Source organism: Aythya marila, assembly GCF_965140915.1.
Source record: "Aythya marila genome assembly, chromosome: 20".
In the NCBI taxonomy this organism is placed as follows: Eukaryota; Metazoa; Chordata; class Aves; order Anseriformes; family Anatidae; genus Aythya; species Aythya marila.
Window position 1 is genome coordinate 7,649,510 of NC_139061.1, and position 14,515 is coordinate 7,664,024.

The following is a 14,515-nucleotide window of genomic DNA, read 5'->3' on the forward strand; positions in this document are numbered from 1 at the left end:
TGTGAGAATGGCAGCTAGGTACTTTTGGTTATGCCTAAGTGTGTATTGTTGTGTTATTAACTGAACAGCTGAGCTGAGCCTTCAGATACTCATTTTGACTCTGCATTTACATTTATTTTGGCTTTTCATTTAGGACAAAAATTCAGATTTGTGTTCATTTTCCCATACCGCTTTGCTGTAGATTTCATCCGTGGTTTAAATGTTGTCAGCAGAACCCGATCTTTGTTCTGTTGCTTGTTTGTAAGACACAGATCCAAGAATTACTGAAGATAACTGGCTGGACAATGCTGTTGGAGACATAAGGATTTTTGGACCTCGTTCTCATTTTACTGCTGATTTTAGCACTTCTCTAGGTATTGTTACATGAGAAGAGGAGAGAGGTTTTAGGTATAGTTAAGACCACAAGGATGTGTAAAATTATCAAGCTGATGGTGAAGTACTGTAGGGTGGAGCAGTTTTGTATGCCATGTCTCATCATAGCATCACGAAAATGAGGATGGGATGTAACGTTCCCACACAAACCTGATATCTTTTTATTTATTTGTTCCTGCCTCTACGGCCTTTGGCAGAGCGAGTTAAAACTCCTCCATTTTCATTTTTATTATACGGTATAAAATCAGAATATTGGCATTTGCTGATAGGCGATTTGCTGTTAAAATTTATTGCCTTCAGTAAATTCAACACTTCGGTGATGTGGCTGTCAATTCTTTCTCACCAGCTGAAGATTGATAAACAGTAAGTCACTTTTTTAATCTGAAACGTGACTTCCTGGTGCAAATTTATGGCTCAGGCCAAGACAGTGTTCAGAGTAAAATACTTTTTTCTTGTGATGGTATTCAAGTACTTTTATCTCCACTGACGGATGTTTAGAGCCTAAAATGCAGGGTGGTGCTAGCACAGTGCAGCCATGACCCCTGCTCGTGGCCTGTTTTCTAACCTCGTTATATTTGTCAGTTTATTACAGCCAGAATATTTTACCCTGAAATATTCTGTACTTTTTCAGCTTGAGTCCTATTTTACTGTAGACATTTATTACTAATCTGAGATCCTGGCTGGCTGGACAAAGTCCACATTGGACAACCAGTCAATGAGGCATGAGTGAAGAGCATGTGCTGAAACACTTCCTGCCTGGCTTTTAGTGCGCCTGCATGAGATTTGGTACCAGATGCAGCAAAAGCTTTTGGGGAATCTTGAAAGAAACTGGAAAACAGCTAAATAAGGGAGGTTAAGTGGCAGAGGGAGAGCTGAAATGCAGCACCCTGAAGGTACAGCTAACGAGTGATGTGAGGGCAGCTCCATCCCTGCCACAGCACGAGGGACGGTGCGGTACTGTCGTGTCCTGGAGCCGTCTGTGCTCTGCAGCGAGCATTTGGAGCTGTTGCGATTCCAGCCACTGCCCCTTAGTTTGGTGTTTTGTTTTTAGCCGGTATTTGGAACTAGAGCACCAAAGCTTAGCCACAAAAAACCCTGAGCATGCTGGCATGGCTACATCCGTGTGTACGGGGAAGGCAGAAGGCTCACTTCTCTTTCACAGAACCAGAGCTGGGCCACAAGTGCATGCTGAACCACAGCTCGGCCTCACAGCATCCCTGTGGAGAGCCCTGGCTGCAGTCTGTATCCCCGTGCTCTTTGTATTTTAACATGTTCTTTTTAGATTGGCTGACTTTGAAACATCCCTTTCTGTTCCTGTAATCACTCTAATCCACCTACCAACTATATCATGTTTTGAACCTCACTCCAGCCAGTAAATAATTTAAAAATCCTTCAGTTTTCTTGAGTAGGAAAACTGGATTTTCTCTGTACACCTGCATGCACCCTTGCAGTGAGTTTGGGGACTAGCAAAGAACCCCACCATCTGGTGACAAGGGAAGAGAAGACGTTTTTGACCATTTAAACTTGCAATTAAATTCTGTATCTCAAACTTCCCTTTCTTTATCTGCTTTTTTTTTTTTTTTTTTTTTTTTTTTTTTAAGTTCTGCGTGATGTGCAAATGAAAGATGCTGCATTGATGAGCAATAGGAGAATGCAAACATGCATTCATGCAAGTGACTGTGCAAATCTGGCACGTATGCCCAGCTCTTGGAAAGCTGCCCGTTCAGCTGTTGGTGTTGCCAAGTTTAAGCCTCCCTGTCGTACAAATAAGTGGATTATTTAGGTCTTGAGTACTAGGTTTTTACCAGTCCAATTTGGCTTTTGGTAAGGGGCTGGATCAGGTCATAAATGTTGATTACACATTCTCTTTAAAACACGTAATCTGCTGTGTAATATCAGAAAGGTAACACTGGTCAAATACACAAAATTACAGAATGGTTGTAGTCTGAAAGGACCTCTGGAGGTCATCTGGTCCTACCCATGTGCTCGAGCAGGGATACCTAGAGCAGGTTGTCCAGGCCCATGTCTGGATGGCACTTGAAGCAGATTACACTACCACATTGTTCTGCAAGTCCATCCCTCAGATGTGCTAAGACAAGGCAGCATGGAATTGATTAGAAAATACCATTTTTAAGTATCAATTGCTTTGTTTTAAGTGCTGGAGGAATTGTATTTCTGCTGTGCTGTGATTGAAAGGGAGCAGATAAAATCCTTTTTCTTGCCAGCAAAGGAAAACTGCAGGTGCAGCATGTGCTGCACATGTGTTTCTCACCATCTAGAAGGCATTGGAGAGCATCTCCCCATTTGGGGCCTAGTGTGAAAAACATTTGACTTCTTAATAATCCCTTGTCCAGGATTTTGAAACTTTCCATACTAGTTGGTGTCTTTTTACTTGCCATGAAAAGAAGGGGAGAATGGAAAATTTAAACCTATGTTCCTTTAATACTGCTGAGTTTTCATTCCATGATTGCATAAAAACTGGTGTTTGCAAGTTTGTGCTTTTTGATTTGGTTTTGGTTTTTGTCATGTAGCACTGTTCAGGACTGTGGTTTGTGTTTTCCTCTTTCAGAATATTGATATTACCAACTTCAGCAGCAGCTGGAGTGATGGGCTCGCCTTCTGTGCTCTGCTGCACACGTATTTGCCTGCACATATTCCTTACCAGGAGCTTAACAGCCAGGATAAAGTAAGTTTCAGTATACCTTTTCCTGAACAACCTGTGGAATTCACAGTGAACATTATCCATTTTGATGAGCATGTGGTACAGATGCAGTGCTGCAAGATCTTGGTATTGATTCATTCAGAACAAAAAGGTGGAAATAACAGGAAGAGGCGAGTGCCTTTTAAGAACTCAGCAAGCAGACTGGATTAAAAGGGAAGGAACCCAACAGCGAGCTTCTAGAGAGAAATGCAGGGACTGTTGAATAGAGAGTCTGAGTCTAGTGACTGCTGCATATCAATATCAAGACAGCATCGCTTTTGAAAGGCTGCATCAGACGTTTTCTGCTGCTCTGACTGTCCTAAGAACATGGCTTTCTGGGGGTGGCTTCATTTCCTCTTTAACAAATACCACAGGCAGAGGAGTAGTGAAAGACTTGACTCACTGTCTATATTGATGCTACAGGTTCTTCAGTCAGGTTTCAGTTTCGATGTATGACAACCAATGGCTTACCAATCAAACTTAATAAGTTTAATCTTGTGATGATTTTAGATCTGGCTTGCATTTCTTTTTGAGGTAGGCAGCACAAATTCAAGTGCTGGTTCACTTGGTAGACAGGTCATTTATTGAACTACTTGGACAGAAAAGTCAAACCATGTCAGTACATTCAGGTAGGTTACTAAGAACCTCACAAACAGGTGAAAACTATTTACTGGTTTTACTTCAGACAGTTAGTATCTATTACAATATCAATTATGCCGTGTATGGGAATGCTGTGTTATGCTATGTATAGGAATGCCTCATATATTAGTTAGCACCTCTCACTCATGATAAAGACAAGCTCAGAGTGGTTGTGGGTTTTTGCCCCGTTTAGTTCATTTCACAAGAGCCTATTTGTGAAAAGCAGGACTGTAGCTTGGGAAAAGTGGATGAGCTGTTCAAGGACAAAGAGGTTCTTTGTAAGTATACCTCACTAATACAAAAAAAAAAAAAAAAAGTGGGGGAATGCCATAGTCACAGAAAAAAAAAATATTTTGAGTTTGGCAGCTTCTTAAGGAAATCATTCTGAAAAGAATTTGTGAACTATGACAAAACACGCTTAGAACCCTGAGCTTTAGTTGGACAGAAGATTTATTGCACCTCATGTTCCTAGCTTTTCTTAACCTAGGACCTAGATCTAGCTGTTTGTCTATGTGAAAATGTAGAATCTAGTGTTCTTCAGTTTTGAAATACACCTGCTCATTTAAACTCCTTGATTAGCCAGATGCAAGATAGGATTCAGGAATCATACTTTGATAACCTTTTTGAACCTTTGTTTTATTTTTACAGAAGAGGAATCTGCTGTTAGCATTTCAAGCTGCTGAAAGTGTAGGCATCAAACCCAGCCTGGTGAGTAACCTATGATAAACAAGGGAGGAATTGTTGCCTGCACCATTCCAAAACCTTTGTTGTCACGTGTCCAGTCAGTCAAATTGCCCTGAAATGTTCATGTGGTCCTAGGGAAGGCCTGCACCATCATCTCTGAAACTTCACACTGTTCTGAGAACTTCCAGCAGATTAAATTTGTAGAATCATAAAATTGATATAATTTGAAGTAACCTCTGGAGATCATCTGGTATTGAAATGACAGTATCGATTATGTCTTCCCCTCGGAAGCTTATTCTAGAAGATGACTCCTGTTTTCATGGGCAGAGCCCTATATCTGCCTGTTAGATCATTTTTTTTTTCCCTTTTGTTTTAGTGTTTTAAGAAACAGAAGGATAATTTTCTTGTTAAGCTGTTTAAAAAACATTTGCTGAAATCGACAGTATGGCAAGAAATATAAGATTAATATGAAGGAGGAAATATTACAGGGTTCATGAGCTAAATTACAGAACCAAAGACATGCAAAGAAGCAGTAATTTAAATAAAATGAAATTACATAGAAAATTAATCTTTGATTACAGATGGAAGAGGTCTTTTCAGGATGTACACTACATATGGTCGTTTAACTCGTGTTTGTTCTTTGGCATGAGTTTTACAATTGCAGTAGGCCAGTAGATTGCTCCTGTGGGCCTCTATATTGTATGTGGCTTTAAGATGCTCTGGTCTGGAAGTAGCGGTGTTCAATAACCACAGCTGCTCAGAAGACCAAGTGATACAGTGGTGGTGCCTGACTAAATCTCGACAATTTGTCCTATGCAGGAGCTCAGTGAGATGATGTACACAGACCGGCCAGACTGGCAGAGCGTGATGCAGTACGTCGCCCAGATTTACAAGTACTTTGAGACCTGAGACACACAGCAAGAGGTGGACAGAAGTGGGGAAGAGAACAAAGAATGCCACAGATGCACTCGATCACTTTAAAAATCCCCTTGCTCCTCTTCCACAACCAACCTAAGCTCTTAGTTTGAAAGAAAGCTTTTCCATAATTTTGATTACATCTGGGACTACAACCAAATAAATAACCATTGTCCATCTATACAAACCAAATTCATCTGCGATTTTATTCCCACATGAAATTGCAAGATGTTTTCAAAGAGGCCTGAGTTATTTCTGAAGAGGATTCCGTGTGCTAAACAATGTTTGCCTCAAACCAGGCTCTACCAACAGGAGACCTGCCACGAAATGGTTTTAAGTCAATGTGGACTATGCTGGCACTCAAGAAAAGCTGGGAAGTTAATACAAAAGCTCACAAAACTGCTCTTCTTGCCAAAATATGTTTAACTCATCCCAAATATGTGGTGTTTTTTTCCTCCATATATTTTATAAGACATCATGACAAACGTGTGTGTGTAAAACCTTAACCTGAGTTATTCTCACACATCTGTCCGAGTAAATCTGCTAGGTTGCTTGCCGTAGCGTATCCAGCAGGATAATACCACAATCATTTGTAACTTGGAAACCACGCTGTGTTCAACCACCAGTTAGTGAGAGAACTCTAGAAGAACAAGTTAGGTGCTGGGACTCCATTTCAGATCAAACCGAAGTAATCTCAGAGAAAAATAGCATTGTTACTGCAGTTTCATTACTATAGCTTCACTGGTAAAGGAAGCCAGAGCCTTATTACCCAGCTGGCCATACAGACACTTACCATAGGAATATTGCAAGCGTAAGTTACTAGCTTTAGTTCTACTAGGTGCCAGTAATCAGGTGGTGCCTCTCTGAGCAATACAGTGACATCTCAGTTCATATTTTGTGGAGTAACTTCTCTCCTGTGTTAAACTCTTAGAAGTGGTGTTACCCTGTAAAGGAACACAGTGCTTTATTGGTAACAATGACAGCTGAAACTTCACTCTGCAAGCTGCCATGTAGTACTGTGTTCCCCTCGCTGCATCACGGAAATCTCCAAGGCGCCAGAGAAGAGCTTTTCAGCTCAATAATACTGTTAGTAAAATGTCTGAAGGATACTGTTAAATTTACATTAGAGCATTTCTCTTATTTCACCCCATGAAGTTAAATGTTCTGTGTCTCCAGTGGGAGCAAGATCGAGCAAGCTGCTTAATTTGTTCTAGGAGCAGGTCTTAGAGAGGATGCTGTACAGGATCTTGTAGAAGGCTGCCTAGCGGCTTTAGATAATGTTTGCAGAAGAAAGGAGTTTAGTTAGCATGTTTAGCCCTGGGACCCTGACTGAATGCATTGTGGAAGTTAATCATAGGCAGCTAGGGATCTTGAAGAAGAAAATAATAGCATATGCTTACTGCTCTTAGCACCTGAACAGAAAGCTAATGAAATAGAAACAGGTGATTTCGCAGAGGAAATTTGTTTCAGGTTTTCTGGGGCTTTGCAAGTGGCTGATCTCAGCCTCTGGCTTTCCCATAGTACTTTGGTGGGAGGGTATTATGTTTTTTTTGTTCTATACCATTTAACTAGTAAACAACCTATTTCAAACTTTGGTTTTCTCACAGCAAAACAGAGAACTAGGGGATAGATGACAGCAGCCAAGGTCAGTGAGTGCCTTGAACAGGAAGGAAGCTGGAGGAATACAACGTATGCCTGTTTCACAGAAGGAGAAAAGCATCCCTTGCTCCTGAGTCTGACATTTATTCTAATCCACCACGCCAGGAAGGTCTGATTCCAATCTTTTGAGAGTCCATGTGATAAAAAAACGGCATGCACTTACAGTGCTCTTGCACTCTTTGGTGTCATCCTATACTTTGAGAAAGCAGTTGTAAATGCTGGCCAGATTTATTTTGTTGCAAGAGAATGCTTCCTAGATTAAATTAAGTCCCCAGTAATTTTTGGTGTACACTCTGGCATCCCTAGAGAACATAGGATGCGTTGCTCTAAGTGTTCTCAAATATAAGTTTCCCATTATGTGATAAGAGGGAAGAGAAAAATAGTTGCTAAGCAGAGTTCATTTAGGAAGGGAGCCACACTGCACAGCTCCTTTGCCTTGTGGATGCAGCAGGCTCTTTTCCCTTGAGGTATCCGTTGGCAGAGATCCTAACTCTCCAACGGGCTCTAGTTCAAAGCGTGGTGAAGTCAACACAGAAAATTCCATATTCCTCAGTGGGCTTTGGATTGGACACTTGGAGAGATGAGAAAAACTGTTTTCATTCCCAGAGCCTGGAAAACATTTCAAAGTCAGAGGGCTCCACATGATCTAAAAAAGAAATATAACCTTAACCCTTTGTTGCGGGAAATGCCTGTGTTCCCGATGCCTGTCCAGATGTACACTGTGTACATACCTGATCTAATATGTCAGTTGCGTTTGCTTCGAGCACTGCTCTGGCATCTATTCTGATCTGTTTCTCCAAGACTTATTTTAGCTTTGCAAACCATTCCACCACTCAATCTAGCAGCTTTTGATTTTTAAATCAATTTTGCAAAGCACTGTTCCTGTCGTCTCCTTGCAGCTTTTCTCATACCCCCAATAGCATAGTCCAAACACTAATTCTACCCAATTCTAATGGTATATTCTTTAAAATAATCTTACTTACCTGGGAGTCAGAACAAGTTGTTCTCTGTCAGTAGGAACAAAGCTGCTCTGTTTCACCAGTTGCTCAGTGTTACTTTCCAGTGTTCAAAACTGAAAGCATCTCACTTTGAAATGCTGATGATTTGAGGTTGAGATGCTCTTCCAGGTTATTTTTTGAGATGAAGGACTGTGTTTATTTGTTTCGCTGTTGCTATATTGCATATTTCTCCTTCCCTTTGAATCTCGCACAGTTACGTTTCTAGACCCAGATTTTCAGAAATAAGTGTTGGTTTTTGATGCTGCCTAAAAATTTGAATAAGAATTTGTCCCGTGCAAGATGCTGCACACCAGCCTGGTTTTCAGAAAATATCGAGTGTCTGCAGGCGCTTGTTAGACATCTCCAACTGGAACTGCGAAATGGAAGTTCTAGCTGACTTTGATATTAAAGAGCTTATTAATTAAGATAAGCTACAGTGTATAGGAATGATCTTCATAGAAGTTTTAAGAATCCTCTGAAAATGTGCTAGATTGGAATATGTGATGATATGTGGATAGTATGATGTGTGGCATTACTGACAGCTTACCTTGTAGGATCTTTCCCTGATGCAGGCAGATTAAATCTCTTCACCATGTGCTCCCTAAAGACACCCTGACTCAAAAACATACCTGCACACCCCTGTGTGTATGTGCTTGGGTAGTCCATCAGACTGCAAGAAACCATGAAGCTGGTTTGGGTTGAGCACGTGAGAAGAATGTTTAAGATGAGGATTTCAGTGAAGTTCCAAGGAGGGGTATTGCATCGTGTAGCTGCTGTACTAGAGCTGCTAGAGAGGGAAGGAAATCAGAAGTATGAAAAGAGTATGATCCGACTCCCAGAATTACTGGTGGTTTGTGGAAGGTGTGAAGTATTTCGTGGCTTGGGAAGGTACAGGGGAGTTGAGAAGCGAGCCCAGAGTCAGCTCTCTGAGAAGGTTTTCTAGAAAGGCTGATGAGCTGTTCCTGAAAGTACGCAGTGAAACTGAATGGAGTGAAAGTCCAGTGTGTGAGGAGAGGGGGCACATATGGGAAATATGCCTGTGCCTTTGTGGACAGCAACGGATGCGGATGTCTGTAGGGTTTCAGCTTGAGAGTCCTTACCGATTGTCACCTCAAGTGGCGTTTCTCCTAAGAGGGCAGCCTGGGATGGAGTGTGGAAGATGAGGAGGGAAGAGAGCACACAGCTTGCTGCCTTTACCAGGTTTGCCCTCCTGTGCCTGTGATATTCAAGAAAATGCACAGGAACCAAAGACTTCCCTGTTTCTCCTGTGCTGCAGCAAGGCAGCCGTACGAAGCAGACTGATTTCTGACTTACGCAGATTCTCCAGTTTCTTCTCTGTGAAGCACATTCTCTTCCTTGAGTTTTGGCAGGTTTTCATAATTATTATTTTTTTCAGGTTTTCTGTGTGATTGTTCTTGTTTTATATGTGCAAACAGTACGTGCAAGTTTTCTGTCCAAACCAAATAGGTGCACGCTGGCAGAATGATTGCATCTGCCCCGTGTGATTCCTGACCTGCAGCTCTTCAAAATCTCACTTTTGGCTTCGCTGACTTTTCTGTCTCACTTCCTTGGCAATGAAAACGAGAGCGTTGGCTCATCCAGTTGTAGGTTGTTTGTACCTCCCTCATCTTCCTCTGCTTAGGGTACCAGGTCTTCCAGCAGGAAGTATCTGACGGGGCCAGCTGCTTGCAAAGCTGTGCCTTGGGTATCTGATCAGATGCAGAGTCTGTATGGGATGAGGTTATGCATTTTCCTATCAGAAGAGGGCTTTTGCCTAAAAAGACTCAGGGCACTGAGCATTAAGACATATTTTTAAACCCAGCAATAACTTCTGCTAGACTAGATGTTTTTTATCAACTCCAGTGCCATTTAGACTCACCCACCAATGTGGTGTAGAATCAAGCTTATAACTTAACCACAGTTAACATTTTTCACAACTGACGGTCTCTACATTTTTAACTTGCACGTGTGCCAAGATCCGTGGGGCAGGGCTGGACACAATGTTTTTATTGATTATTGGTCCAGGCTCGAGTTTGTCATATAGGATAACCATCTCTAAACTGTCAAGTTCTTTTAGCTTTCTCTATTGGATACAGATGTTACATCGTAATCTAATTTATACAAAGAGCACATTAGAATGTATATACTAGGCATTGCCAAATTTGGACATGCTAATATTTAAAGATTAACATTATTAAAATGTATGATGCAAAAATCTGTGTAATATTTCTAATAAATCTTTTTCTGTTTCTGATGTTTGCCGTAATGGTTCAAATGTCTACATGCAAAGCCGATTCTTCCGCAGACTGCTGGGAAGCAGGACTCCCAGGAGAGGTTTTAAAAGGTCCTCGTGGTTCATTGTTTCTCCTACACTGGTAGCAGAGAAAATTTTGTCAGAATTTTCTTTTCATAAATACATCAATTTCCATTTTTTTTTCAGTAACAGATGCATTTGGATGCCTTTCAGAAGATTGTCTTGGGGATAAAGGAGTGTCAGTTTCTGAAACAAACCATATTGACGACACAGTAGGAAACCATCCTACTGCAAAGGCAAGGAAGGATACAGGAGACGCCAGCATGTTTCTGCAGTAGGAGCTCTTAAATGACTAGAGGATTAAGAAAGAAGTAGTCAGAGTGGAAACAAGGCCTCATGACTGGAATAAGTATAAATGTACATCACCAGTAAGTTAGGAGGCAAAATGAGTTACAGCTTGCAAAGTACCCTCCACCTGGTAGGTAGTGACAGGATGTTAGAGGTGATGCTAAGTTTGTGCATAGTGCTGGAAAGATGCATTCCTCTGCTCATCTGTGAAACAAATGATACAAACGTGAGACGAACACTACTGGCATGCCAGTGACCAGACCTGTCGCTATTCTTTTTCCACAACAGAGACGACTTAGCAGTTGCTGATCTTTTGAAAGGAAGCCGCATCTTGCAGATCAAACATCACCATCTGGTTAGTGACACAGGGAGGGAAAAGGAAGCTTGTTTTGGAACTTCAGGTAGGGCTGAGTTATGGGGATAAAGGGCAAAAATAATGACTTTCTGTCAGAACTGGAATGCCAAGCAACGATGCTCATGGTGACATTTATTGTAAACATTCACCACGAAGTAAAGTAGGGCTTCCTGAATTCTAGACCGTCTCCCTGGATAAAATTCCTTTTTCCAGCCTGCACAAACAAAGGGCTGTGGAGGTCTGCCTTACTGCTGAGGAGTTCAGCCCCATGGATGCTGTGTTGCAGCCCATATCCAATCTATGAGCTTTCAGAGATGCTGGGATCTGGTTTGTTACAAACATGTCTGAAGTGCCTCAGAATATATGTAATTCACTTGGGAAACAGATAAAGCTATGTCCAGTACATTCCAATTCCAGCATACTTCTCACAGAAGCTGCTTTTTATCTCATGATGGTGGTGACAGTATTAGGAAAAGGAAATTGTTGAATTAGCAAATAAAATGAGAAAATAAAATATACGGTTGGGCATTTAAATCTCTTCTAGCCTCTCAGGTACATTTGTGCCCAGCTGTGTAGATGAAACCTTATGGGAAGTTCCCATTTACATAATTCAAACTACTTTGCCTTTCCCCACCTAAATATCATGTTTCAGCCCTGAATTTTTAATACTGGCCTGGTCCATCCTTGTGGCAATGTCACAGGGAATGCAATGTTGTTTTGATTTGTTTTACTTTGGACAGCTTTACCTCCGGGACGCAGTATGACCACATGAAATGGCAAGCTAGAGTTCCTAGTTTTTTTCAAGCTGCCACTACACTTGATTTTGAAGACTTGCCGTAGCTCACTTAGAAGGCACCAGACCCAATCTTCACACCTCAGTCATCTTTTGCAAAGGAGTTCTCAGAACCAGCCCCGTCTTGCTCTCTGGAAATCTCCACATCACCAGGAATGCAGACTCGTAGTGTGCTTAATGCGTAAAGAGCAGGATTCTGAACATTCGCATTCATGGGCTGGGTGACCAGTGATTCAAAGCTTTGTGTGGCTGACTTCCCCGTTTCCATCTTAAGTAAAGTTAGCAATTTCTGTCTGCATGTTACAGTAACTGCAATAAGCGAGGGGTTTAGGGTCATTTTTTTGTTTGCTTGCTTGTTTCGTAAGTCAAACAGTTAAATGTGCTGGTGGGATATTATCCTTCGTGTCTATTAGCCAATAATTTTTTGATGGGCATGGATTTAAGTCCTGGGATGTGGAAAGGCAGAAATCCTGCATTACACACCAGTGAGCAAAAAATGCAACCACGTAATGAGCCTCAATTCAATTCTCTGTCTATAAAGAGATAAAAACCTCCTGATAACTTCTTGTCAGAGTTAATCCATTCTTTGTACAGTTTGGAGATACCAATGGGTAGCAAGTATATATTACTGCAGCCACTTTAGCTCATGTTTGCTTTGTTTTTAAGCAAGGGATCAAGCAAGCTACCTCTATTTTTTGGCTTTTTAAAAATCCATTGCCATATTACCTACTTGAACTGGAAATGCTACAAAACACAAAATCGTGCAATTACAGATTGTGTCTCAAAGCTTAAACCAAAAAACCACACACAAGTAATATTTATGTTAAAATGGAGACAACACCCTGCCACTTGACTTCAGCAGGTCAACTCAACTGGTGCCAGTGCCTTTGCCAGGTAAGCATAGACTGGGAATCCAGCAAAAATCAACAGTCCAGGATCTTCAGCTGGAGAAGACGTAAGATGAGGATGTAAGACAGTTCTTATTTTTGTCAGAATTTACTATATTCAGCTACGTATTATTTGCAGACATTAATGTCTGCAAATCCCTTGTTATCTTTCAGCAAATAGATCCTGTGTAGGAGCAATTGATGCTGAAGCCCTGCTGTCTTTACTGCCAGACTTGGTGCTTCTGTCACTGAAGTAAGCTGTTAGATGCTCTGCTGCCTCAGCTCCTTTCACAACGTTCTCCAGTTGCTTTGATTTATTTGTTGGAAAAAGGCGGATTCTGTGTGGAGAAGGTCAGTGAGTAATCCGTGCTGCTATGTTTGCAAGTGGTTCAGCAAGAGACTGAAAACGAGAGTTCAGGCCAATGTTTTCCCAGGATTGTTTGTGGCTGGTTGTAGATGGGGTGAGCTGACAAGATTTAGGACTGCTCTGCTGCTAAGTTTGGTTTCGCTGCCAAGTGTCTCCTAGAGCTTAGAGAGCTGGGACTGGGGTGGAAGGAAAAATTCCCTTCCTGACTGGTGTGTGTTCATCTGTGAGATGGAGCAGTCTGGGTTTGTTTGTGTCACCACGGTGCCATGAACCTGCACCTCCCTGCGAACACACAGACCTGCTCCAAGCCTGGCTTCCAGCAGACTGAGGTTTGTATCCAGCTGCAGCCCCTGGCAGAGGCAGATGAAAGCGAAATGCTGTGATCTGATCTATATCTGAAGCTGAAGATAGCGCACTCAGTTTAAAGTCTAAAGCCTGTCATGGGCACTGGGAGCCTTGGTTTGCATTCCCCAACTGCTCAGAGACCTCCCATGGGAACTGAGGCAGGTGTGCTACTCACAAACAGGGTCTGAACCTTTGTGAACCCATTTGTGGTGCCATGAAATGTGATGAAAAGGAAACTCTTGGTTTCAGGAAAAGCTTATTGGCATATTTTTCAGTCTCCCCCACCTCTGAGCCAGTCCTTTCATGTCTCTCTTAGACATTAATAATGTGAATTTTACCCAAGATTCCCAGGCTCCTGCTGGCTAAATGGACAGGACCTTAGCCTGTGGTTCTGGTACAGCTCCTGAACCATCCTGCCTGTTTTCTTTGAGTAGCCATTCTGTTTCCCTGAGACGATGGGCCTCAAAATCTTCAGAGACACCTTGCTGTCCAGAGCCTGTCACCAGAAATGTTTCTGGAAAAGCAGGAGTTTCAGCAGTGCTACAGTTCAGAACAGCCATGCTCTCTCTTTGGCTTTGTAAGGAGCGTGTAGCTGGGGAGAAAGGAAATGAGAAGTGAGCTGCAGTACACAGGAAGCAGTTCCTTCCTGGCCCCTATAGTGACCAGCTCCTAGAGTCAGGTTAAGTGTCCCACTGCATCTTCTTGGTGTGGATATAGAATAATTACTCGGTATCTGCCCTCTTTTTAGGCTGCAATAGAAGTAGAGATGCTTGAGCAGGAAGGCAGAGCAGGTGAGCACTAGCTGAGAAGTTGTCCTGGTTATCCATGTGCTTGAGAGATCCGAGCCATAAATAGGTGAGAGAAACATAAGCAATGCAAATAGCATGAGAAGTCTTCCATGTGGGGCGTTGGTGGGCTTCAAGGGTTGGAACCAGGTGGCTCCAGTCTCCTAGGTACAGCTTTGCATTATTTGGTGCTGAAAAACGACCGGCACAAAGTGTGGGTGGCAGGACCCTGAAGTAAATGTCACCCAGAAATGCTGGCAGTCAGACGGTGGGGACAAGCAGCGCTTTTTATTGAGCACAGCAGGAGGGAAACGAAAGCTATAAAATGCCAATGTGGGTAAACATTATTCACATTTCTAGAATATGAACTTCCGTCCCTTCTTAAGTACATAGCAATGACCGAGGTTTCATCC

General features: G+C 42.1%; 1 protein-coding gene across 5 annotated transcripts in view; it reads left to right on the forward strand.

The window, feature by feature from the left end:
- Window positions 1-10,153, forward strand: part of SPECC1 (sperm antigen with calponin homology and coiled-coil domains 1) — an 83,551-nt gene extending 73,398 nt beyond the window's left edge. For all 5 annotated transcript variants that reach the window (XM_082776551.1, XM_082776550.1, XM_082776552.1 and 2 more), the window contains 3 exons: window positions 2,942-3,058; window positions 4,361-4,420; window positions 5,216-10,153. In XM_082776551.1, the coding sequence (XP_082632677.1) occupies window positions 2,942-3,058; window positions 4,361-4,420; window positions 5,216-5,305 (267 nt within the window). In that variant the 3' untranslated portion in view covers window positions 5,306-10,153. The remainder of the gene's footprint in view (window positions 1-2,941; window positions 3,059-4,360; window positions 4,421-5,215) is intronic.
- The last annotated feature ends 4,362 nt before the right edge of the window (window positions 10,154-14,515 follow it).